This window comes from Spea bombifrons, chromosome 2 (assembly GCF_027358695.1).
Source record: "Spea bombifrons isolate aSpeBom1 chromosome 2, aSpeBom1.2.pri, whole genome shotgun sequence".
Lineage (NCBI taxonomy): Eukaryota > Metazoa > Chordata > Amphibia > Anura > Pelobatidae > Spea > Spea bombifrons.
Window position 1 is genome coordinate 57,804,439 of NC_071088.1, and position 27,246 is coordinate 57,831,684.

Genomic DNA, 27,246 nt, shown 5'->3' on the forward strand with positions numbered 1-27,246 from the left:
AAGATTTATGGAGAGGCAGCACAAAGCCACTTGCAAACACAAAGTGTGCTAAAGAGTGTCAACAGTAAGAGAACAAAAAAAATAGAGGCCTTAATAGAATAGATTTTAACTAAATACTTTATATTTAAGGTGACCCTGGTCATAAAATACATCACAGAACTACTCAGATAGCTGCATTCTAATTGCGTGATATACAAATCTTATGGCAAGGACCTATGTTGAAATTAATTTTTGGTACTTTTTAAAAGTTATACCATCTCTTTCTCGTTCACTTTCAGGTCTTGCCCTAGGCCCCGTATCAGACCAGTCTCCACGTAGTCGTAGGCGTTTAACAGGAGGTTGCCTCACCTTAATGAGAAAAAAATAAATAAAACTGTATATTTTAACTATAGTAATAATTCCTGGATACTAGATCAAAATATCAAGACTTAGTAGTTTTATGAAACCATATTTCCCATGCACATTCTAAAATTGTAAAACGTGAAGGACCATATATCCACAGAATTGTAGCCTGATCTCATTTAGTTTGGTTCTGCTCTTCAGAACGGATACATATACACACACACACACACCTTTACAAAATACATAACCCCCTTCCCACAAATCCTTCTACTGGGCTGAAATATTCAACTCGTTCACTCTCTTGACCTGTGTGATGACAGGCCTATAAATAGATGGGAACATATTGCTCCATTACACACTTGGATATACTAGTAAAGCAAAACAGTAAATAATCATTGATTTATTTGTACACAATTCTGCAAGAGATTCTATATAATTTATTTATACTTATGACCCAAGATAGTTTTTAATAGACACCATTATTCCTTATTAACCTTCCAACTAAACTTTAGCTCTTAGCTGAACTACCCAGCTATATAGCATGTAGGATTGCTGCCTTTATATTATTGCATTTGTATCTACTACCTCATTCGCCATCAAAATTATTTGAAAAGGAGTGTAAAAATGTCACTACATTTATTATGAAATGTAATAATTACGACCAAGGAAAAAAGATGAACGTTTCAATTCACCAGCTTTGGTATGCAATACGAAGAGCCAACTCCATATAGTTTCAAACTGGCTTTGCGCATTAATAAATGAATCATTAATAAACCCAGAGTCTTACAGGATTGCTATCCCTTAAATAAAATACATAGTTAGTGGGGGTGGGAATGAAAAGTCTAACTTAACAGAAAAATAAATCTAAAATATACATTTCTTCTGTAAAAGGTTTAGGCTGCATTAAAAATGATGAGAACTGACTACCATTTGTCTAGACAGTGACAGGCTTTGTGAAGTTCTTCTTAATAATATGTCCATGCAGTATGTATAGTTGGTGTTGTTTTTTTTTTCAAATATAATGCTTGTTGCTACCTACCTCTTCCCTTCTTTGACCAACTGAGGGAAATTTAAGCTCTTTTGCTTTGTCGTCTTTAGGATCAAACAAATAGATATAGTCTGATGAATAGCTCACAAGGACTTCTTGACCATCTTCACTGTAGCATAAAGAGGTTACTCTGCAGGACTTGTTTGACAGATGTGAAGGGACGAACCGAACACACATTCCTGTTGTCCCTCGATTTGAATAGTTGTCTGGAATGTTAAAATTACCAATATTAATAACTACCACTTGCCTACACACCAGAATAAATAATTGACAAAGCTATTCCATGCATGACAAAATAGTACATAAACTATTTACCCTTCCACCCTTCCCAACAAAATTAGAGTTCCAAAGATTTCTCAGAAAATGTCCAATAAAACACATTCAGGCCCACATTCACAATGTTATGAAAAGGTATCCACAGTGCTCTAATGGTTAATAAAAAGCTCTCAAAATGATAGCTGTACTTTAATATACCTTACAAATCACTTAAATCAAATATCTGAAATATGAATAATTAAAGAATGGGTTAAAAACCATTTGAGTTGTAATATAATAGCTAGACAGCTGCTGCGTTTTGGCTACCCAAGTCTATACAAACAAGTGTTTTTGTAAATTTACTTCAATGATTTCACAATAAGTACACATAAATTACCGTATTTGCTCGTCGAGGTAATCTTATAATCAGACCTTAAATAAAGGTCTGACTTTAAGACTAAGATCCAGATCCCCCGCAGCGCTGCAGGGAACCTGGATCCTCCCTGGTAACCTCTGCTGCTGCCGGCACTTCCTCTGGGTGCTCCATCATAGAAGCCCCGGCAGAACTAACTGGCATCACACAGGCGTCCACCGGCTGCCCCAACTAGACACCAGGGAGTCTGAAGTACAAGGAACAAGTCTGGGGAAGCACTGGTAAGTCGGGGGGGGGGCAGAGTGGCATATAGGGGGTTAAAAGGCATAATATTCAGGCTTTTCCCCCTAAATTAATATTCACATTTTTGGGGGTCGTCTTATAATTGAGCAAATACGGTAATTCTTTAATATTGTATAATATGAATATTTATATTATAAAATTACTTATATGTTCCTTCATCCTTTTGCAAGTAAAATGCATTATTGATAAAAATGATTTTAAGTTATTTCCTGCTGACTGGAGTATCTCTTAACTCTCAACCTGCTGGAGAGACTTGGGATCTATTATTTCAAGCTTGATAAAAGTGCTTGTACACTCAAACTAAAATGTGAGTATATCATAATGGGATGGATGGAACATTCTATTTTATGCAACACTAAAAAAAAAGTTTAATAAAATAAATATATAATATACAGAAATACAGACAATATGAGAAACAATACTAACAAAAAAAAATAAAAATAGAATAGCAATGCAATAAATGAAACAAACTATTGAGATAAAACAGATATATCTCAAAATATGCAGATACGAGGTGCACTATATACTTCTATATCCAGCTGAAGAAGAGTTTCCTTGAAACGCCTCCTGTTGGCATTCATTGTTTACAGCTTGTGAACATTAACTTAAAATGAAAGCCAATAGAAATACCAGGAATTACTAATAACATAATTAGGTTATTTTTTTATATCTAGGACAATTGGAGTAATACAATCTGCAATTTCTTAACATGAACAGCAATGCAAGAACAAATAACTCACCAAAAGCTTCATGTTGTATGAATGCATGTAAAAGAGCAAAACAAATGCATCATCATTAGCAATCATACATCTTCCAATAGAACAAAAAAAGTTAATACATGAAATCAAGTTACTTAGTATAAAAACAAAAGTATCCGCCCCTAAATTTACATTTGTCTAGTACAGGGTAATCAACTAAAGTCCTTGAGGGCCACAGTCTTTGTTTGAGCCAAGATGCCAATGAAAACATAATTAAGTACTTGTTTTGTTCAAAAAATCTTCATACATGGGATGTGCCACATGATTTTTGTTTGGCTGATTTAGTTATAGTATAGTAGGTTGAAAAAAGACTTCAGTCCATCAAGTTCAACCTTTAACACATGCCTAGTTCTAAAGTTGATCAAAAAGAAGGCAAAAAAACCCCTACTTGGGGCAATTACCAATTATGCCACAACAGGGAAAAAAATTACTTCTTGATCCCATAGCGGCAATCAGATTACTCCCTGGATCAACTTTCTAATACGACTGTCCTTTTAGCAAATGTTGCTGCAAAACTTTTTATACACTGGCATAATCACAATTTAAGTGATTCCTCTCCCCATCATGGGTATTTTTTATGCATAGCTTGCTATTCTTTGCTTAGAATAAATCTATTGACTTAAGTTTAATCTTTTTTCACTGTATAATTATGAAAATATATCTGCGATATGCCAACTTGTCTAAGAGCAATGCCTCTTGATAGGTACTGCTTCAATTCCATGCTCATGTGAGTTTATGAGTATAGTGATACAACAATATTCATCAATAATAGGTTTAACAAGGCCACAATTACGGTACATACTACCAACTATATGACACAAAAACTCCCATTGTATTTACAATGAATTAACAAATGTTAAGAATGTTACTTATTTACATTGTAACTCTCTAGAAATCAGGGCTTAATTTGAGGATATGTACACAACAGGCCATAATAATTAACTAAACAACTATGGCATGCAATCTAAGTAGTACTTTCAGGAACTATATATCACTAAAGGGGATGTATATATTGTACATACAGAATCTCAAGAAAATGGTGTTATGAATTTTCTTGTACTCCCCCAATGTATGAAATGACCATACATTACAGGCATTTCGTGCTTTAAAGGACACTAGTGAGTAATTACATAGTTGAAGCACAACCATTCCCATGTTTACGAGTGCCCCCTTTTGCAAGGACAGGCATATAACAGCATTACGCCACCACAACGTCTTTCGAGCGTCTATTGAGCATTTTGTGGTGGAACTTACCTGACAATTGCAGTGTACTACATGCATTGATAAGTGAAAAAAGGTAGTGGTTCACTTTAAGGACATTTTTGTTTTACATACAAGCTCAGGAACCCATAGTGCGTACGTTAATGCGGTGTATGCCTGTACAGTATGGAAATTAATTGCAATGGAAAATAGAGAATTCACAAATGGTACTTTGAGGATTTCAGTGGAGAAAGGGGATACTGAATACCTCTCAGAAGAGAACCAAGGTAAGAAGAAAAAAAAAAAAAAGAACAGTATTTTCTTAACTGTAAACAGCCTTAGATTACTTACTTGTTGCTCTAGTTCCAAGCATTCGTCGGTCATATATTCTAACTGAACTGTCGGAACATCCAATGGCCAGGTAATATGGTGCTGGCGGGCAAACTGCAATTGAAGTAGCGGCACGCCTGCAATTAATTAATATATCCTGTGACAATATAAAAAGATTAAGAAAAATGGAATTACCTGTATTATAATATAGAAAATACTTTGACTTGTTTCCATACAGGGTTCCTTTGATAGTTAATGGAGTTGAAACATGCAAATGATACAACCTCTTCCTCGTGCAAACACAGATAACGAAAGAATCTAGGGGAGGGAAATGCATGGTTCTGAAACCATGACTTTCCTTTTGGGCATCTACACCAGTGACTATAAATCAGGTAATGGGAGATGTGTGGGGTTTTTTTTTTGTTTTTTTAAGAGCTTGGGTGTGCAAATACTCCAACTCAGAAAACACTCAGTAATATTTAGATTAATACTTAAAAAGTGAAGACATAAAAAAAAATAATAATAATAATTTAGAATCATGTATCATTTGGAATGCTTCAATGTTATTTTTAATATTAGACCCATGTACACATGCACGCCTGTGGTCTTTTTCAAACAATGCAACAATGTATCATCTGTGTGGCAGGGGGAAGAAGGTTTTGTAGAATGGCTGCAAAATCTGTGCCAGTTAAGCGTTTTATTATTTTCTCCCTCGTTTTGTAAGAATGCTTATTATAGTACTCGAATATGCATATATCTATAGAAGGGAAATTAGACTGTCCCTTTAAATACCATGTCAGCAAAAAAGTCGGTTTTAGTCTCTTTGCACAGTGATTCCTAGCAATATTTCTAGGTAGATGGGCCCTCCAAAATTAATCCTAATCCAGATGAAAAAAAAAAAAACATGAAGATTAATCTTACATCTTTGCAGTCCTCTTTTGTACAGCTGGTCTTCATTCTTGTATCAAACCATCTAACAGTGCCATCTTCACCACAAGACAGGAAGGTGTAAGGATCATTAGGCACCGTCATAATCTGTAAGTAAAATGTTTTCTTTTTTAATTTAGTTTTCATGCAATAAACACACATTTTTTATGTATGTTCTACAGAATTATTTGCTTTCATGGATGAACAAATGTAGGAGCCAGGTGGACAATTTAAGTATGTTTTTTGTATTTCTGCTTTGGGGCAAAGAATGGATTCCCTAAATGGACATCCTAAGCATGAGGTGGCAATAATCACATTTTATAAACTGTGTTTATTAGAGGTAGCAATCAAATGTAGAGCTACATGGAGGAATTGGGGAAAAGAAGAGGGGAGTTAAGAGGAAAAGTAACAGAAGATCCAAGGAGCTGCTCTTACAATAGATTACAGTAAAAGCCCAAGTACGTAGCAGAGATCGGATGTGAGGCCCAGCTGTGAATTCCAGCCAATGGAACCAAGTGTTCCGGTACCTGTCGGCTGCCCCCTTAACCAAGAAGGCCAACTCCTCCAGCTCAGGCTTGCGCTCCACCCGAAGGATACACTCTATGAGGGAGGGGCAGGGGCAATGTAAAGGGATCAGTGTTTTTGCTGCTGTCAAAAAGGTGGCATATTAGTGATTTTTTTCTACCAAGAAATCGGATAGGTCATAAGTAGAAGGAACTCCGGCGTGAATGGTATAGTCTTATCCGTACAATCAGGGCCGGCCCTACAATGGAGCCGACTGGGGCAATTGCCCCAGACGGCACTTTAGAAGGGGCGGCACTTTGCCGCCCCAAGCGTTTTTTTTGGTTCTTTGTTTTGAAGTGGAGGAGAGAGAGAGGGTGTTACCTCCTCCGTCGGGCTGCCAGCAGGGACGCCGAGACGCAGCCTGCGCAGCCGGCTCCCTGCTCGTGCCGTCGCGGTGAGCTGCCGCCGGGTCCGTTCTCCTGCGAGACGCGCGTCCCCGGCGAGTTCGCGGGATAATTCCGGGGCGCGCGCCTCTACGTCGTGCGCGAACGGCTCATCTAATGAATATTCATGTCGCTCTTAAAGCGACATTTATTCCTTTTCCTCCTCCCCCTATTTAGGAGGGTAGGAGGATCCATATTGTTGGAGGGATATTTAAACCCTCATTTGGCACTACACCATTGCCTGTGTTAGTGCCTTTTTGCCTTTCACTAGTGATTGTATCCTGATTAAGCTTTCTGGCTTTGACTCCTGCTTGAACCTGACCTCCGTTGTTTCGCTGCCTGCCCTGACCTTTGCTTGTGACCCCGACTACTCTTTTGCCTGACCCCTCGGATACCGTTATTATTATTTATTTATTTTTGTTCCTGAGTTCCACCTTTACATTATTCTTGGTGGTGTACGATCTGTGTCTCCTGTGCCTGGTGGCAGCCCTCTCTCCTCCAGAGGGCGCTGATTCCGCAGCGCGGATCCAGAACCTGTACCCCGGTCGTGACAGAGGGGCGCCGAGTAGCTTTCGCTTACCAGCTCGGCGCCCCTCTCTCTCTCCTCTGCGGCGAGTCTCCCTGTTCAGTCTCGGTGCCGGCTTGTAATGATGAGCGCCGGAAGTGGCGTCAATTTCCGGCGCTCAGCATTACAAACCGGCACCGTGGCAGAGCAGGGAGACTCACCGGCAGGACTCTTTAAAGCAGGGGTGCTCAAACTGCGGCCCTCCAGCTGCTGCAGGACCACATCTCCCATACTCCTCAGCCAGCCCCTTAGCTGAAGGAGCATTATGGGAGATGCTTTAAAGGTAAGTACCGGGGGGGGGGGAATAATGGCGTCAGCGAAGTTTAAAATTCCGCCGCCATTTTAAACTTCGCCCCAGGCGCCGTTAAGTCTTCGGCCGGCCCTGCGTACAATCTTGTAAAAGTGAGTGGATATTGGCCCATTATTTTGTAGTCTATTTTCTCACTACTTCTAATACTGGTATATCACTAGCATACCATTATTACCACTTTTTATATTTTGTACCGTGTCTTTTACCATTTATTATTGCACTTTACACCCCGCTTAGTGGACCTTTAGATACAGCCTGCTTCATTTTGTTATTTTGTGCAGTTTCCTACTTCCGCATTTGGTGGCGGTGAGACAGCGTGTCGGAGAAGGAGCATACTACACAATACTCTGTGTGTGTGTGTGATAGCATGGATGTGTAAGGTAGGAGGTGGTAGCATGGCAAACTGAGGCTGTAATCACACTCCTATCATGCCCAGGTTCCAGCATGTACTGGCTGCCTGGGCATGATAGGAGTGTGATTGCTGTTTGACATATATATATATATATATATATATATATATATATATATATATATATATATATATACACACACACACACCTCCAGAAATGCATTTTAACCCCCTATAAACCACTCTGCCCCATGATATGCCTTATACCCCCTATATGCCACTCTGGGACCTGAAGGCATATCATAGAACACTATTCAAAAATTGGGCGTTAAGGTTAAATGAGGACTCCGGAACAGATCTCCCAGTGCCCGGACTCCCAACCCCGTCTACCAAAAACAGGCCCAATCCCTTAGAGGCGGGTAAAGTGTGGGGCTGGGAACCGGGTAGCACAAAGGTACAACAGAGGTAGGGGCGCACGGTGATATGTGACACAGCCAATGTGGAACTGTTATGGAGCGTAAAGGCATGCAAGGCACTGCTCTTCAAACTGTCTGCTAGAGCCCCAAACAGGAAGGGGCTGGTCCCGGGTCCAAATAGATCCCCTGGAGAGTCAGCATTAGTTAAACGCCCACTGAAATAACCCTCCGACAAGGGAAGGGGTTAGGTACGTTAAGGGTTAGCAATAAAAGCGGAGAATGGGATTCGTCTCTTCAATTATGGGTTGTGGGGGTTATGCGTTGTGTATATGTGTTATGGGGCTGGCACCTGGCAAATTACGAGTGTATCACGCAGAGGATAACGGCAGAAATCCTGTGCCACTTATACTAATCATGGGGGGCACAATAAAGAAAAGGTTTTCCCTGGAGGGTCTTGAGGCTGTCATTCAGAGCATGGGTAAGAGACTGTTGAACCAGTTCCTCTAGTAATTATATAAATATATAACAGTAGGACTTGTGACCTAAATGAACGATGCAGCTCTAGAGGTCAAATAGAAAGGCATCCCAAGGGTGGGAAAGGAGTGAAGAGACCGCTCTGGGCACAAGTGGGCAATGGGGGAGGGCCTGCAAATCCCAATATTCTGCCTTCGACCTGTTATGCTGGTCCTCAAGAGGGCCCCTGAGGTCTCCTAGATAGCGAAAGTAACTGTCAGTGGTCTTAGGAGTGTTCAAGCTTGCTTGTTGTTGTAGGGCTGCTTTCTACTCCAGCTCGACTACCTTGTGCTCGGGTGACGTCAAGTCAGACAGTAGTGATGAGACCTTGTAGGCATGTAGGCAGCCGGACATGCCCTCTCCCTCCTCACCTTTTAATTTTTTTATATAGTCCCAATGTTTGTATTATATCCTATTTAAGCATTCTACAGCTCTGCAGAAGATGAGAAGCATATATAAATTAATAATTCAAATAAAAGCACCAATGTGAAAACCCGTTAAACGTAAAGTAAAGTAAAACCGTGTTGGCACTACGTTAAATTTAGTTGAGACCTGAAGTCATATTCTTACGCTTTTCTCGAAGGACTGCTAGATCCTGAATATGGTACTTTGAAATTGTGGCTGACAGGATTATAAGGTACAAAAATGAACAATTTTCTCACAAAAAATAAGAATTGTTACCATAAGTAAAAACTCATGAAAAGAAATTATTATATTCAGAACATTTCTACTGGACTAATTATATGCAAGCAATAACCCAAGGACAACTTGTCTTTGCCAAACAATGTTAAATGACAGTGACTGCTGACAACTGAGCAGACAAATATTTGTTTCAGGACTTGAATTCCCCTAATGGTATTTGGAAGGAGTTCAGAAAATAAAAAAAAAACAAAAAAGACTTGCCATGTCTAAAAGTAAAGACAAGCAGCAAATGAAAAAAAGTATGTTATAATTGCTACTTGATTTAAGGGAAGCACAGAGGTATTATTGGTTCAAAGCAATTTAAAAGAGAAGAAATAATGTTTACTTCAAAATGTAACAACATGCAATACAATAAATGTTGTTTGGTAATCTAAGACTGTCACAACAACTGAATTACGCAATTTATCACAGTAAATGTTTGTTCATGAATCAATACATTTCGGTTAACAATGTATTGATCTGCAATACGACATAAGAATTTTTACACATTATAAAAAATTAATTGCTTGTACAATGGAAAATACATATGAAATAATACCCATTAGGTAAGATCCATGCCCACTTTCCCTCCTATTCCCCACCCACTACTGGCTGCACGGGTATAGCCCTGAATATGGCTAGCCCAGCCCTGTGGACAACTAGCCCCACTTCCACATGTGACTAACCCCAATCTTACACAAAGCCTCTCCCCCAGAAGAAGGGGAAGCTCTGCGTAGCCTACCCAGGGAGATTCCAAGGTATGGTGATTATAATAAAAAGTCAAGGAGAATTATTAATATGACACAAAGTTTTTTTCTTTTCTTTCAAAAGGTTAGAAGTATGCAGTTTATTCCAGGTTAGGCTAACTTGGCCTAGGGTGAAGGTTCAGTGTGGCAGAAGCCCTTCTGCCACATAATCAGAAGCAGATTGCGGTGTTTGTGTGTGGGGAGGGGAAATCGGGCTTCACGATGCACTTCCTTCTCACTGGTCTAGTTGAAAAGATCAACTAATGGTCTGTATGATGTCTACATAGCTTCTCATTTCTTTTATGTTGCTAGGTGGTCACTTTATGCAGTGGTGCTGAATTGTACTGTATTACTGTATTCCTTTAAAGGATGCCTGCATCATCCTAAACAGCATTATAAATATTTTACTAATATGCAAAGCAATATATTTATGTAGTGTAAATAGCATTGCCAAAAAATTCCATATCTTTTACAATTTTGAGGGTCCTAAAAAGGGGACAGTTATAAGACAATGGCCTGACGCAAACTCATTTTAACCACCTTTTGCCTTTAAGATGCATACTCACACTGATCACTAAGCCAAACTCAAAATACACAACCACACTCACGCGTCCAATTACCCCACAAGGACCACTCTTTGCCACACTGACAGATTCAAACATACAATGCTAAGCCAAATGCCACTAACTGAAACAAGCATCACAATACTGTAAAAGGTACATGATGACATCATGCGCACAGGACACAATGACATTAATACAAGTGTGTCATCATGACACTATGTAGAGGGGAAGACACAAATAAGTTGGTGCATTGATCTCAATGTTGGATCAAGAAAGCAAGGCTGTAGAGCCCTGCTACCTGATGAAAGTGTGATGCGCAGGAAAGGTGAGCAGAGTGAGTAAAAATATTTTTTTCATTTAAAAGACATAATTGGGTGTACCACACAAAGACCATGTTGCTCTATTCTATAAAAAGAAAGCAGTTAAAAAAATACATAAAGTAGTGCACCTTTTTGCATATCTAGTAGGAGTATACATTTATACGCCCATTTAGGCAGGGGACCCATACAGCCATGGGGTCCCTGATAGAGGACACTCTGCAGTTGTTGTTTCCAGAGTTCTACTCGTGGCATCTTTCCCATGATCCGTCACTTCATACAAACCCTCCCCTGCTGGTTCACCTAATGAATGTAGCCAAGTAGCTGGTAACAGCCCACTGGCATCAGCCAATTACACGCCCTCTTCGGGGGTGCAGAAGGTAGAGTAGATTACATAAATTCAAAAGCTAATCCTTTTGGCAGATGACAAACATTCCAAATACACAAATACTTGGTTCTACTGTTGGGTTATTGTGGCACTCCAGGGTGGGGGCTGTAACTACGATGGTCTCTCCCATTTGTGCTGTGTTCGTTCGTTTGCCCACCCCAGGGTTTTAGGTTATTGCGTTTTCTGGGGCTAATTTGTCACTCGGATTCAGATTAGTCGGTGTTACAATGTGTGCATTCTCGTTTCCTTTTGGAACTCAAAAGCTCTGTTGCCCAAACCAAAGTCATTTAAAAAATATATATATATTTATAAAAATAAAAATAGTGCAGCGTGTAAGTGACTGGCCCTCATAAACCGAAAGGGGAAAAAAAATATTTTTGTTGTGGTTGTTTGCAAGTTTAGGGTCGAAGAAACACATAGCGAAAATACTGAAATTGCTCAGGTCCCGTGGGTGTAAAATAGTTCTGGACCTTAAGGGGTTACCAACTGGCACAAAGCTGCTTGATAGGGACATAATCATGCATATCCTGTGTTTTTCCACAAACTTAGCTTTATTTATTAGTGTACTGAAAACACAGTAACTCTCAACTTAAGGACAATCATGCAAAAGTTCCTGTATTTGAAATAGTCCCTTCGTGTATTCTTTATTTATAGTTTTATATAAATTCGACTGAGCCTGTCGAGATGGTTTACATACTTGCGATTACACTATAACAACATCTTCAAAACTATCTAACAGCAGAGAACTAATTTAAAACAAATTATAGGTTAGATGGATAGTATATCTCACAACTTCAGGAAAATGCCTACATACCAAACATACTCCATACTCCGAATTAGGATTGGGTATAATTAGCAATGCTACTGTTCCTTCTCTTAAACTAAAAATGCTTCATTTGTATTAGTATTTAAAACACATATAGATAAATTCTACAGCTTATAGTTTTATTGTTGTGTTCTTAAGACAGAAAGAGCTATTCAAAGTCAGTGGTGTCAGAGAAATAAAAGACTGAGTAGTGTAAAGGCTTAACAAATACAAACAACCCAATAATTTAGGTAATCAATGATTTACTTACCTAATCAGGTTTTTTGTGAATGTTGTTTAACAACAACAGTTAATAAGACAGAAAAAACACTGACTGATGAAACTTGCAACGCTAATTACAAAAAACATTTTCTTTTAAAACATATTCGTACCCAAAAACATCCTTAAACCCTCAAATTAAATCCAGAGAGCTCCCACCTATATACACTAGGAGTACCTTTAAAATGGGGCAGTAACATATATATACAAATATTGACCTAGCACCGCAAAATATTTATCATTGAAAAACTTTGCAATTTCTTTAAGAACATCCTTCTTAACGCAAAAGAATTAGTTCTATAATTCTATACAAACCTTACTTTTCACCATATGATTTACATTTTAAAGGGACATTAAAAATATATAGTTTACAGCTCTTTTATTCAACATAACACACTGTGATGATTACGCTGCAGCTGAAACCCAGAAAGTATATTGTAGAAATAAAATGTGTGCAAAACGCAGTTCGGATTGTCACATACCTCATAAGCAGTTCCATAGTGGCAAGTAAATTGGTTTTGTCGGTTTGTTTCCATGTCTTTTTCGATATTTGTGTAAAATATGACTCCATCTCCAGAGCAGGATATGATTTGCTTATCATTGGTGAGTGGCATAAATTTTGCACTAAAAATGTTTGCCCTGTGACTTGAACGGATGCGTGTCAAAACCTGTGTCAATAAAACAAATACTATGAAGCTGTGGATTGTTTATACTTCCTTGTTTTAACCGATATTCTAAAAATAACTTTTATAACATTTTATTAGTTGGTTCAAAAGAATGTTTTTTTTATCTAATGGCTAGATATTACTTAATTCAAACCACTATCAAACTAAGCAGAACGCTGTCTAGATTTGTCTTTCTTCTCTTAGATTATTACAATGTTTTTACTCACAAACAAGACTGCAGAGTACTAGCACCACAGAAATCGATGCAGTTCAAGCTTTTGCATAACAACGGAGGCAGCTGCCTATTGGCCATTTGTATATATTCTGTTATCTTACCACAAACACCATGATTCGTACTTTCTTGTGGTATAAAATTGAATGGCTCAATTTTAAATCACCCAGCCTGACACTCTGATTAAAAGGGACAGTTTAATGTCTGGCACGTCATGGGGTTAAACGAGCGTAGAACACAATCAATGACATTAAAGCATCCAGCAACACCCAAAGAAAATGCAGGGGTCTCCTAAGAGTGGTCATATTCGCTATAATGAAAGGCTATATTCCTTTTAATTATGGCAGCTAAAAAAATACTTGGGAGACAATCCTTGATAGCTTAACCAGTGCATATAGAGGCATTCGGTGACGCAAAAAAGTCAGGGTCACCGTTTGATCGCTAATAGGAGAGTTTCAAACGACCACCTTTTAGAGACATACAGCTTCTAACAAGATGGGGGCACCCAGAGGGTCTTTCCAGAGCCTGCAGCCAACCATGTAGGTCACCACTAGAGATCTACAGGAATAAGTAAAATGGGTTGGGGACTAGAGAGAAAAGGATTGTAATTCATATTTGGCCCCAGATTTTCTTATGGCCTAGTGGGGGATCTATAGCTCACTTGAGAGAGAATCCTCCTCTTTTTCACCAAGCCACATGGGAAAGCCCAAGATACTACCATGTGACATCCTAATACACACCAACTGGCCAAGTTTGTTCTGAAGTTGGCACAGACATCAATCTCAAAGTTATGCAGGGCATATTTGGAGGAAAATAACATAAATGTTCTCTACCACTTTAGAATGTACAAAGTATGAAATAGAGTTAACTTACTTTTTTACTGTAGGGATTACTAATGACCAAACTCGTATCATCTGATCCTGATAAAATATATTCCCCTGTATTGTTCCATGAAATTGAATTTACCTGTTCAAAAAGATAAAACAATAATAAAGAAATACAAGAAGTTCTTCTTATTATAACAGAGCTGCAGAAACCGGTAACAATCTGTAATTTTTTAAAGAATATAAGCCAAGAGTAAAATGGTGTATAGTTATGGGAGAAATGTAAGTAACGGAGAAAAAAAGTCAACGGCAAATGACAAACAATAGTGCAACAACGTGTCACAGAGAGTTACAAGGCACCTAAACACCTTTGACTGCCACTTACGGGTGGTTTACTGTGAAGAATAATTCACCATGTGATCAACATCATCTCTCTTACAATTTTGTGTTTGCCCAAAAGGCTTTTATATTTATGTTAAGATTTATTTAATTAAAGATCCTTGATTGGGCCCATAATCAATGCACCGTTATATCAGGATCTAGAGCAGCAGGGCTGCCTTTCCAGCTATTTAATCAGAACTTTAGTTTTGCATTTCGCAAATGTGTAATGGTGTCTGATAACATGTTAACTTCCCTGTCCAGAAACATTGATTGTTACTGTTTTGAAGAGTCCTTAAATAAATGTGAATTCATTGTTTTAGGAATAGATTGCAGTCAATTTTACTTTGAAAGTATCTAATTCTCAAGCAAAAGTACAAACACATTTGTTTATAATGCACAAATTAAAAGTTACTTTTTTATTTTAAATGCACCTTTACAAATCACACAATATAAAATCAGAATATCGATGATCAGGTTCTAGAGATGACACACGGACAATGATGAGCAAATATTTGATGTTTGGTGCATTTGTATGTCAGCAAAGTAGAGTTCTGGCTTGTGCACAAAAAGGTCCATTGCTACCAGTATTTACTATAAACCATTTATGTGTGTACCAAAATACAAACAGCTGTATGTACATGGTACACATCCAACCATCCAGGATACATTCTCTACATATATACACTATCACATAGACATGTGCACTCAGATTCATTTGAATTGCAAATTTACTGAATTTCGGCGATCTGTATGTAGGAAAAAAAAAAAAGCAAAAAGCTCATGATTTTCTTTGGCCCACATTTACACATACTCTAATGCTTCCTGAATGTTTCCCTGCCTTCGCTGCTGGCCACTTCTGCTTCATCTTCTACCTTAATCTGCTACTTTCCTCCTCATCCCCATGGACATAACACTTACCCCAGCGTAACTACCGCCAAAAGACCTGATCCTCCAATCGGGGAAGAGGACATCACCGAAAGCGCAAACCGAGGGTAATATGACAGCACTTGTGGTGACGTCCTCTCCCAATCCTCCAATCGGGAGAGGATGTCACCTCAGCGTTGCCATTTTAGCGGAAATTGTCAGGTTATGTCCATGGAGATTTGGACGCAGAAAGAAGATACCAGATCAAGAACCGAAGATAAAAGAAAGAAGATACGGACGTGATCACCAGAGTAGGGAAACATTTAGAGAGCGTGACAGAGCGTGAACTTGAATGAGAAAGTCAGTGACAGTGTGAGTGAATGTGGGCAACACATTTTGTTCCAGAATTTAAAATGCCCCCAAATTGTCAGCCAAACTGAATGGGAAGGGAACTAAATTTGTTACCCAAAAATGTATGGGGCAAAAATTAACTGGAAAATTAGGAATGTTTTTTGGTCAATTTGCAAATGTCTACTATTGCATTACATTCATTTAAATGGCTATTTGACAATTTAAAAGAATCCTGCTCTTGCAAGCTTACAATCTATTACATATATGTAAACATCCTAGGAACTAATTAAATAATTCCAGCTTATATACAAAAACAAACTTGTCCAGTGGCATCTACTCTGTTGACCGAATGTGTGTGGCTGCACCTGCATCCATAAAAGAGATCTGTGCAGACATGGAAGGAAGCAGGCTTACCGTGGGGTCACATCCTTGCCAACGGAAGCAAGAAGCAGGGTTGCCATGAAGACGCATTTTTTTTTATTTTATTTGGGGAGGACGTCACAAAGGCCCCAAATTTAGGAGGGATTTACCCCAGACCTACCTATACACTTTGCTCACGTATCAGCTGGTTCTACTCTCTAAACCTGTTGTTCTTACTATTTCGATTGATTGTATACCAGACCTTTTCCCTTGCTGTTGGACCGTGTTAGACCTGTTACACCTAACCTGGTTTTTCACATTAAACCTTTGGATACCTCACTTTTTTTTATTTTTTTAAATTATTTCCTGCCAATGGAAACCTACTCTGTTGACCGGTTCAGGGTAAATTGTGACAGAATCAGGGCATGCTAGTATAGGGTATGAAGGGAACAAAATGCTGGGTATGGAGAGGTATGAATATGGTGGTTGGGGGAGATGACACAATGTGGGTGGGTGTGTGATAAGGTCTGCACACATAACATTTAACACCTTAAATATACAAAGTCACTCCAATACCATTAATTGTATATTAAATGGATATTTTTTAAAAAAAAGTGTTTCTCATGTATGTTTCTCAGTTGATCTGTACCATAATGATATTCCGTTTATCTGAAAAATATGCAATATGGCCCTTGCCCTGAAAAGTTTGGAGACCCCTGCTCTAAATGATACCAGTGACAACTTCAAACATCCATTTTTCACCATATCTTTGTAGCAATAAGTCTTCTGAAAAGGGGGGTGCTTAGTAGAAGATCTACCAATGTTCTCTCTAAATTAGCCTCCCTTTATTGGGGTACACCCTAATAATACCTTTCAAAATATGAATCGCTAATTTCCTTTTTTTTAGGATTGTCCCACAGAGCTGAAGAACGTGAGGGGGCGCCCGCTGCTTGATGATCACAACATGTCCTGGCCCTCAGCATCAATCGTGGTGAGCACTGCCAGGGTGTGACAAATGAGAGGTCTGAAGGGACAGACACAGTCCTTGCTCTCCTTATTCCTTGTCATGGGAGCGTAAGAGAGGGATAATGTAGAAAGAAAGAAGAAAGGTTAAGAGATGGGGAGAAAGGAGGTAAGCGATGAGGAGAAAGGAGTTCTGTAAGCCAGGGCTCGACAAATCCCAGGCGACAGGTCGCCATGGCGACTCAGAATTTTGTCCTGGCGCCTAGGAGTTTGTCAGCCTCTTACATCCACAAAAAAATGCCCCCGTGTCACCACGAGGGGGCGCTGCTGCTGCTGTCTGCCCAGGAGTCTGGGCAGACAGCACAGCCACTCAGAGCCCGCCCCCGAGCCTGTGATCACTCCCATGGAGTGATCCTGTAGGCTGAAACCGCGATTGCAGGGAAACCTGCAGTAGCGTTTTCAGCTGCCACAGGCAGCTTCAGGAAAGGGGGTTCAGTGTTGATTGGGTCCCCACACAACATCCCCCTGCTGCCTGATCGCTCCATGAGAGCGACAGGGCAGCGTTAACCCCTTCAATGCCGCGATCGCGGCATTTAGGGGTTAATTCCCGTTTTTCAAGGGGCTCTGCTGCTGGTGGTCTGCCTGGAAGTCCAGGCAGACCAGCAACAGCAAAAACGAGCCCCCACAAGCCCTTTGATGACTCCTGTAGGCATGGAAGCCTATACAGCAGTCATCAGAGACTCCCCCCTGCAATGGCTGGTCTATAGACCAGCAATTGCTTCCCAGCTGCCAGAGGCAGCTTCAGTGACAGGGGGAGAGGGTTCTTTGCTCTCCACATGAGTGTGGAGACCAGCCCCAACACCCCCCTGCTGCCTGATCGCTCCCTGAGAGAGACAGTGCAGTGTTAACCCCTTCAATTCCACAATTGTCTATAGCACATTCGTGGCATTGCAGGGGTTAACATTTGTCCCCACAAGCTTGTGGGGACTAAATATCAGTCAATGCTGTGCTCCAATGGAACATCAGCATTGAAAGTGTTAAAAAAATATATATATCAAAAAGAAATAATTTAAAAAAAAACCCCAAAAAACAGCACTGACCTGAAAGTCCAGGGTGCTTCCAGGTCAAATGCTGTGAGTTTAGTAAGTGGGCTGATGATGATCAGATCACTCCTAACCAACTGTTAGTTTAAAAAAAAAATCCTGGCTCCTAACTTTTTTAGCTGGCGCCTAGATTCACAACAAATTTGTCAAGCCCTGCTGTAAGCTATGAGCCAGTATACGTGTGTATGGGCAGTGTACAGCACCCTCCACTAATACTGATACCCTTGGTAAATATGAGCAAAGTAGGCTGTGAAACATTGTCTTTATTGTTTATTAAACATTTTGATCTTTTCGTTACAACAATACACAAAAATACTCTTTCATAGACTTAAAACAATTGTAAATACAACAAAAAAAAAAGGTTACATTTATGTGTGTGGCACCCTTTTAGTCAATGCTTTGTGCTATCTCCCTTTGCCAACCTCATCAGGCGTTATTGGAGAATACATGACAAGGTATCGAAGACCATTCCTCAATACAGAACCTCTCCAGATCCTTCAAATTTCAAGATAAACAATGGTGGACATTCCTCTTCAGTTTACCTCACAGTTTTTCTATGGGGTTCAAGTCAGGTGACTGGGTTGGCCATGGTTTTGTGGTCAGTAAACTAGGGCTGCAACTAACGATTATTTTAATAATCGATTAATCGGCCGATTATTTTTTCGATTAATCGATTAATCGGATAAAAAAAAACAATATGCAAATTTTTCGTTTATTTAAAAGAATTTAATGAACTGGATGTTAAAAAACAACTTAAAATTTACATTAACATTCTTATTTTGTTATGATGTAATAAAAAACAATATTTTCAAAGTACAAGAACCCAAACACAATATTTATGAAACAAAATAACCCCAAACATTCTGAAAAGAGGTGGACTATTACTGTTCAAGAAACTTTGCCCCAGCACTTTGCACTTTGCACCCAGCACTTTGCCCCAGAACTTTGCACCCAGCACTTTGCACCCAGCACTTTGCACCCAGCACTTTGCACCCAGCACTTTGCACCCAGCCCTGGCACTTTGCACCCAGCACTTTGCACCCAGCCCTGGCACTTTGCATCCAGCACTTTGCACCCAGCATTCAGCACTTTGCACCAGCACTTTGCACTTTGCACCCAGCCCTGGCACTTTGCACCCAGCACTTTGCACCCAGCCCTGGCACTTTGCACCCAGCACTGGCACTTTGCACCCAGCACTTTGCACTGTGCCCCTGCACCCAGTCTCTAACTCTGCCCTGCACCCAGCCCTGCCCCCACATTCTGCCCTGCCCCCACACTCACACTCTGCCCTGCACCCACTCTGCCCTGCACCCACACTCACACCCTGCCCTGCATCCCCACCCCCACTCTGCCCTGCACCCAGTCTCCCACTCTGCTCTGCACCCACACTCACACCCTGCATCCCCACCCCCACTCTGCCCTGCACCCAGTCTCCTGCCCTGCACCCCCCACCCCCACTCTGCCCTGCACCCCCACCCCCACTCTGCCCTGCACCCCCACCCCCACTCTGCCCTGCACCCACACTCACGAACCGCTCTGTGCGAATGGAGCCACTCGCACAGAGCGAACCGCTCTGTGCGAATGGAGCCACTCGCACAGAGCGAACCGCTCTGTGCGAATGGAGCCACTCGCACAGAGCGAACCGCTCTGTGCGAATGGAGCCACTCGCACAGAGCGAACCGCTCTGTGCGAGTGGAGCCACTCGCACAGAGCGAACCGCTCTGTGCGAATGGAGCCACTCGCACAGAGCGAACCGCTCTGTGCGAGTGGAGCCACTCGCACAGAGCGAACCGCTCTGTGCGAGTGGCTCCATTCGCACAGAGCGATTCGCTCTGTGCGAGTGGCTCTGTGCGATCCGTGCACATAGACATGAAGAATACTTACCTCCGGTCCGCGTCACATCCGTCACGTAGCTAGAAGGCGGAGACTGCAGAGCGTGTAGCAGAAGCGGGGAACGCTCGCGGAGGTAAGTAAAAGGAGCCGAGTGCTCCAACAACGAATTGATCACTCGATTAATCGATAACGGAAATCGTTATCGATGATTTCCGTTATCGATTATTATCGATTTTATCGATTCGTTGTTTCAGCTCTACAGTAAACCATTTTTGTGTTGATTTGTATGTATGTCTTAGACCATTGTCCTGCTGGGAGATCCAACCACGGCCAATTTTAAGCAGGCAGTCAGGTGTTCATTTAATATTGGTTGATATTTGATAGGACACATGGCATCATAGACTAACAAAAAGTCCAGGTCCTCTGGCAGAAAAACAGCCCCAAAACATTAAAGAGCCACCACTATGTTTAGCCGAGGGCAGTGCATATGTGTGTAAGGGCAGGAGTGTGTAAAGGCAATGTTTAAGTATATGTGTGAGGTTTTTGTATGGGAAGTTGTATGTAAGGGCAGTGTAAATAAAATAACCTGTTAAAATAAAGTGTGTGGGGGGGTACAATTTTCCATTCTTCCAAAAAGCAAGTATGACCACGTGTTTCAATTTACACAAAAACACAGAAATACTGAATATGAAAGTGCAGGAAGAAAAAAAAAACAATATAGTATGGTAAATAAATACCGTATTTGCTCGATTATAAGACGAGGTTTTTTTCAGAGCAAATGCTCTGAAAAATACCCCTCGTCTTCTAATCGGGGTCGTCTTCTAATCAGACCTCAAATAGAGGTCTGATTAGGAGACTAAGATCCAGATCCCCCGCACCGCTGCAGGGGACCTGGATCCTCCTGTCTCACCCCCCCCCATCATACACACACTTACCGGTGCTTCCTGCTGTGTTGCCGGGGCAGCGGGTTGAAGTCTACGCGATCCGCGTAGACAACGTCCGCTGCAGCCGGAAGGAGGTGTGGCTAGCAGCGGGGGTTGTCTGCGTCCGTCGCATAGACCTTCCCCGACTGTCAGAGATCAGAGTTCCCCGCACCGGTGCGGGGAATTCTGATCTCTGACAGCCGGGGAAAGTATACGCGACGGACGCATACAAACCCCCGCTGCTAGCCACACCTCCTTCCGGCTGCAGCAGAAGGCGACGTCAACCCGCTGCCCCGGCTGGAAGCACCGGTAAGAGAGGGGGGAGAACGGGGGAAGGGGGGTGAGAGAGGGGGGGTGAGAGAGAGTGTGTGTGTGTGTGTGTGTTAGTTAAATGGGGCTATAGGGTGTGTGTGTGTTAAATGGGGGCATAGGGCATTAAGGGGGCATTTAATAGAGCACTCTGCCTCCTGAAATGCCTTATACCTCCCTATATGCCACTCTGCCCCATAATATGCCTTTTAACCCCCTAAATGGCAGAGTGGCATATAGGGGTATAAGGCATTTCTGGAGGCAGAGTGCTCTATACAATGCCTTTTAACTCCCTTAATGCCACTCTGCCTCCTGAAATGCCTTATACCTCCCTATATGCCACTCTGCCCCATAATATGCATTTTAACCCCCTAAATGCCAGAATGGGATATAGGGGTATAAGGCATTTCTGGAGGCAGAGTGGCACATAGGGGGTCAAAAGGCATACCATGGGGCACAGTGGCATATAGAGGGTTAAAAGGCATATCATGGGCCACAGTGCCATATTGGAGTGGCAAGCCTGGGGTCAGATGTGCGTAACTGGGGGACAGGTTGGAAAATACAAGAAATAAAAACAAAAAAATCTTTTTCTCAATCATAGCTTTTATTAAAAAAAATAGTTTACATGAATTAACATTTACTGGTAAAACTTTTTTCCTTTGGGGTCGTCTTATATTCAGGCTTTTTCTTTTTTTCCTAAGTTAATATTCAGATTTTGGGGGGTCGTCTTATAATCAGGGTCGTCTTATAATCGAGCAAATACGGTATGTTGTTGGTTGTTGAACACATGGCCAACAAAGCTTATGAAATGGAAAACCAGATTGAACAAGCTAAATCAATCTAAATCTAACATCCTAAATAAGCCACCTGCAAAATCAACAGACCTCTCCATATCACCTTCGCTTCAATCAACTCATCAAGCGGTCCTCTCCTATAGTCTCACTTGCCCCCTCAACCGCCAAATAGATTGTAAGCTTGCAAGAGCAGGGGTCTCTCCTCCTTCTGTACCAGTGTTTTTAACATTTGTTATGTCATTGTAAATAGTCTTTTTTTCCACTATCACATATACCGGAGCTATATGAATAAATGTATTATAAAAAAAGATAAATTTGCTGTTGAAGGAGTGGAATGCGTACACATTAACTGTGACAGCTTTCCCTTCATAAAGTGCCATTTTGCCACTTTAACTAAGGCAGTTATGTTTTAAAAATATTACAGTATTTTAGTCATTCACTTAATATTTTCATGTTTTGTTTCTATAAATACTTACACAGCCATCATGCACACATAGGGTAGCTTCCAATTTTAGTCTCTGTACAAATTCTCTTCTTCCTATTTTGAAGGCCAGACAAAAAAAGCATTAGTTCAGATAAAAATACATCAATAAAATATACTGTATATTATATGTATGTATAATATATATGAGAAACAAAACAAGAAAAAGATTTAGAAGGAAATGTATAAGTGTGGACACACAATTTAACTCTAAATGAAGAAATTTGATGACCATGTTTAAATTTGCATCCTTAGTCCCCAGAACTAGACATGTTAGAAAGCCCTTATTATCCAGACAACACACAAACACTCAATATGAAATAAAAAAGTGGTGATTTCTATAAGAAAAAGTGCAGTAACTATTGCCCTATTACATAATTTCACACTGATCATAGGGCAACTGTGTTTTTACATAGGAAAACATAAAAATATATCAAAACTGTACTGTTTCTAAAAATAATTTGGTTTTTTTACCCTATATTACTATACTACACTAAAGTGGAGAACATTTTTCTTTAGGATTTTGATAAGAAAAAAACAGAGCTTCCAATGAAGCTTGGCTGTTCCCTAAAAGGTAAACCCCTATCTGTGTAGCTGTAGTTAATATTTGATTTCTGAAGAAACACAACCAGTAGTCAGGGCTGGGGGGGGGGATCTCAGAAAAAATAAAAAACACCAGTTTGATTTAAGTGGCGCATACCATCCCATTCACATAAGGGAATTAAAGATTGCTATGATCACCCCCTTTATACCAAAGGTGAACATGGCTATCGTTGAAAAAAAAATAATTTCTTTATAGTTTAACTTTCTAATTATGTCCAGACTATGTACCAGGAACGCAAAGGCTCATGCCTTATCCTATCAGTATGACACCTTCAAATGGCATACCATCCCCAAACCCAATCATTCCATCCTTGCAGCCCTGATCAATCAAATATCATCTAAAATCAAACACAACCAAGCTCCAAGAAAATTCTGGATCATCAGTCTCCCTCAAGCCAAATATACATACCTAATGCCCTTCATGTATCCCCTGTTGTCAGTGACAAGGGCATTTATCTTCTTTTTAATCAGATACAAGACCATCCACCGTTTGTCCAAGGCAAGTTGCAGGCATGGATTGGCCATCTGGCAAACCAGACAAATGCAAATGCTGTATATGCCCAGCAACATAAGTAGAAGAAAGTAGCATGTGGCGCTGATGACACGGATATCATCAGGTGGCCACTAGCCTTAAAATACCAGGGGCATCACCAGTTTGGTGAAAAAGTCACCAAAAAAGTAGGATATTTTTTTTTTTCTTTTAGCCAAATTAAGAGAACATACAAAGTAAAATAACATGTTTTTTTCATTGGTGAGGCTGCATTAGCACTGTAATGCTCCTTGAAATCTAGATACAAGTCTATGAGACAGGCCAAATAGCCAACACCATGTATGGTGGTTACTAGCTTAATTTTTTTTTGTAAACAGCAGATGCCACTGTTACCAGAGACAAGCCCAGATGAGATCTTAAGACTGCATTAAAAGGCGCTGTGTGCCAGGATATGATGTCCCCTTTTAATGCATTCAGGGTGCAGACTGGGCCAGGCTTTGGAAGCGCTTAAGGTAAACACAACTAAATGCATTGTTAATGTGTGAAATGATTCACTTAGAGCATAATAAAAAGGTAGGAGTCGCAATCTACAGTCAAATGTTTGTGTGTATATATACCGTATTGGCTCGAATATAGGCCGCACTCGAATATAGGCCACACCCTAAAAGTTAGGTGCTTTTTAAAAAAAAAAAAAATCTCTGCCCCCCCCGAGATATGCTGCAACGCTGTCCCCAAGATGTGCCCCCCCTGAGATATGCTGCCACTCTACACCCCCCCCGAGATATGCTGACACTCTGTCCCCAAGATGTCCCCCCCTCGCCAGACTTACCGGTGCAGACTCCACGGGGTATTGCGGGGCCGGCGGGGGACATCTAAGCATAACGCGTATTCAACTTCTGGTGGTGGCATTTCCGTCGTGGGAAGTACCGGCAAGGAAGATAGTTAAGGTACATCGCACAGACGTTCACCGGCTGCGGCGATGCGAGCATAAACAACCTCCGCTTGGACAACCTCCCGTGCCGGCACTACCCCCGTGGGAGGCTGTCTGAGCGTATCGGATAGGAGGGTAGGATGCAGGTCCCCTGCACCGCTGCGGGGGATCTGTATCATAAGCCTGCCCGGCGCCCGGAACTGCATGTCCTGGGCGTCGGGCGCTAGACCCAAAATATAGGCCGCACCCCCACTTCAAAGATTTAAAGTGGGGGAAAAAAGTGCTGCCTATATTCGGGCAAATGTGGTATACACACACACACACATACAGTATCTCACAAAAGTGAGTACACCCCTCACATTTTTGTAAGTATTTTATTATATCTTTTCATGTGACAACACTGAAGAAATGACACTCTGCTACAATGTAAAGTAGCGTGCAGCCTGTATAACAGTGTAAATTAGCTGTCCCCTTAAAAATAACTCAACACACAGCCATTAATGTCTAAACCTTGGCAACAAAAGTGAGTACACCCCTAAGTGGAAATGTCCAAATTGGGCCCAAAGTGTCATATATAATTTGTCATCTGGCATTAAAAAATGTGTTTTACATTACAAAGTTTGACTGCTTCTCAGCCAAGGGAGTGCGTTCACTCACAAATTTGACCGGACGACAAACATGGATATGGTACTGCCATCCTCTAATGTTTCACTTCATCTCTGTCCTTTGTTTCTATATAGACTGTTTTCCCCATCGAAATGTTATTTCGCAGTCCTTTTCTTGACACTGAATATTTCATTTAACAAAGCAGTCCACACACCAAAACATTAAATCTTTTGATTGATAAGCCCTTATACCCTGTAAACAATATAATCTACGGACCACTGTGTATATCCTACAGGGCTTCTAGCATCATTACATTGATTTATTAACACTACCAATAGCTGGTGTTTTTACCAATTAATGTCATTGCTTTAGATAGGTCTAATTAACCATTTAATCGCAAATAGCAAGCTTGTATTTATCATCATAAAACATTCATTTCAGCTAACTATCCATTGTGAAAGTCCAACCCTGGCATGGTTCTCATGCAACTGGACCAAAAAGGTCCAACAAAATGCCACTGTTAAATTGATGACATGATATTTGGATGCAACAAGGCATTAATGCAGGGCCGATTTGGTCTTGGGGAAGAAACTTACCAGATTTGGCTGTTCACAATGCATAATGTCAATCAGCTGAAAAGTTTTCTCTACTGGTTTAAGACGTTTCTTTTGTCAAGCAGCATATAAAATACCATAGTATTGTAAGTTTCTTTAAACGATGAAAAAAGGGATATGCACAAAAAAACAAAACATGAACTGGTAACCGATTGACTTTATTTTCCATAGACTGAGCTCCCTCCCATGGCTAACTAGCCCTACTGGAGAATATCAAATTTCATTTCTGTTTGTAAACATAACAGCGCTGCTCAAAAGCTCAGACAGTACACGCAATTCTGTGGCCAGAAAACATTTTATTTAGCCCAATCATAAAGGGACCTTCCAAAAAAAGGTTGACCTACAGAACGTATACACTTACCCAAATAGTTGATACGGACCACATTGGGATCATCCAAGCCAAGAGAACGTTTTCTTACATCCCATAGTAGGTTAGTACAACACCGAGACATAGTCCAGATCCTACTTGTTCACCACTCTTCCAACTACAAATCACATAAATTGCAAATAGAATAATTTTACAATATGTAAGAGTGTGTTTAGTATTGTGTTTGTTAGTAAACATTATATACAAACACAGAAACGTAAACTATTTCACCAAAAGTAAAATTGCTCTAAAATGTACCCAGGCAACAAGTGGGGGTTACACTTCTGCTACTGCAAAATCTCCAGATAGATAAGAAAGTTGGTTACCATCACTCATACAGTAGTTTTGGGTCAATAATCACACCTCTCGATATACTGGAGATTCTCCAGTTAGACCATTCCGGCCTCATCCACAAATTACATGTTGGCCCAAATCAATAACCAGCGACTCTCTTCTCCATTCCGACACAAACTATATCTTACCCTGGAATCTGGTTTGCTCCGTGCAGCCCAGTAGTGACAATGCTTTATTAGATGGTCCTGGCGCTTTATGTCCGGCTCCAAGCCCTGCCGTGTAAGTACCCCCACCTTGAAGAAACCCTCACCAGTACAAAGTTCCCCCAGCTCCAAACAGCGCTGCCAGGCGGAAGCTCAGCGCAAGTACCATGCAGTGGAAGAGGACGTGGTGCCGGCCATGCCCGCTCCTGTTGCGAAGACCTGCATGTAGACTGTGATTACTGACAGCAGCTGAAGGGTATGACAGAAATAGAACAGTGCCTAGGATGGAAATGGAAGCTCTCGACTTAATACGTCACGGTGACCCGTAACATAGGAGGAGTTAAGGAGACCAGGAAGGTGGAGGAGGATGCTGCTTTCGGCGAAATAATCAGTCTGGCGGCTTGCGAATGTGCGCTGCTCGTTATTTATCCGCTTTTTTTTTTTTGAAAATAATGGCATGCTTAATTTTGGCCTGTATTTTAACTCGCGCGCGTTTTCTCCTTGCTACCTGGACGGCTGTAATACTAATTACTTCAGGGATTAGGGCCTGAAAGGTAAGAATTAGGAGGGCGAAAACCCTTGCCGCCTGCCTCCAGAATGCTCGTGGGAAGACTACAAACTTTGTTTTGGAGGTGTGATG

The 27,246-nt window shown here is 40.9% G+C and overlaps 1 protein-coding gene across 3 annotated transcripts in view; it reads right to left on the minus strand.

Annotated features, from left to right (window-relative positions):
* The window catches only part of DCAF6 (DDB1 and CUL4 associated factor 6), a 51,924-nt gene extending 25,050 nt beyond the window's left edge, over positions 1-26,874 (minus strand). For 2 of the 3 annotated variants that reach the window (XM_053454334.1, XM_053454332.1), the window contains exons 1-9: positions 26,592-26,874; positions 26,104-26,227; positions 22,494-22,555; positions 14,186-14,278; positions 12,898-13,083; positions 5,531-5,644; positions 4,631-4,766; positions 1,382-1,596; positions 255-348 (exon numbers count right to left, since the gene is read on the minus strand). In XM_053454334.1, the coding sequence (XP_053310309.1) occupies positions 255-348; positions 1,382-1,596; positions 4,631-4,766; positions 5,531-5,644; positions 12,898-13,083; positions 14,186-14,278; positions 22,494-22,555; positions 26,104-26,194 (991 nt within the window). In that variant the 5' untranslated portion in view covers positions 26,195-26,227; positions 26,592-26,874. The remainder of the gene's footprint in view (positions 1-254; positions 349-1,381; positions 1,597-4,630; positions 4,767-5,530; positions 5,645-12,897; positions 13,084-14,185; positions 14,279-22,493; positions 22,556-26,103; positions 26,228-26,591) is intronic. The other variant, XM_053454333.1, reaches the window with a different exon arrangement.
* Between the last annotated feature and the right edge of the window lie 372 nt (positions 26,875-27,246).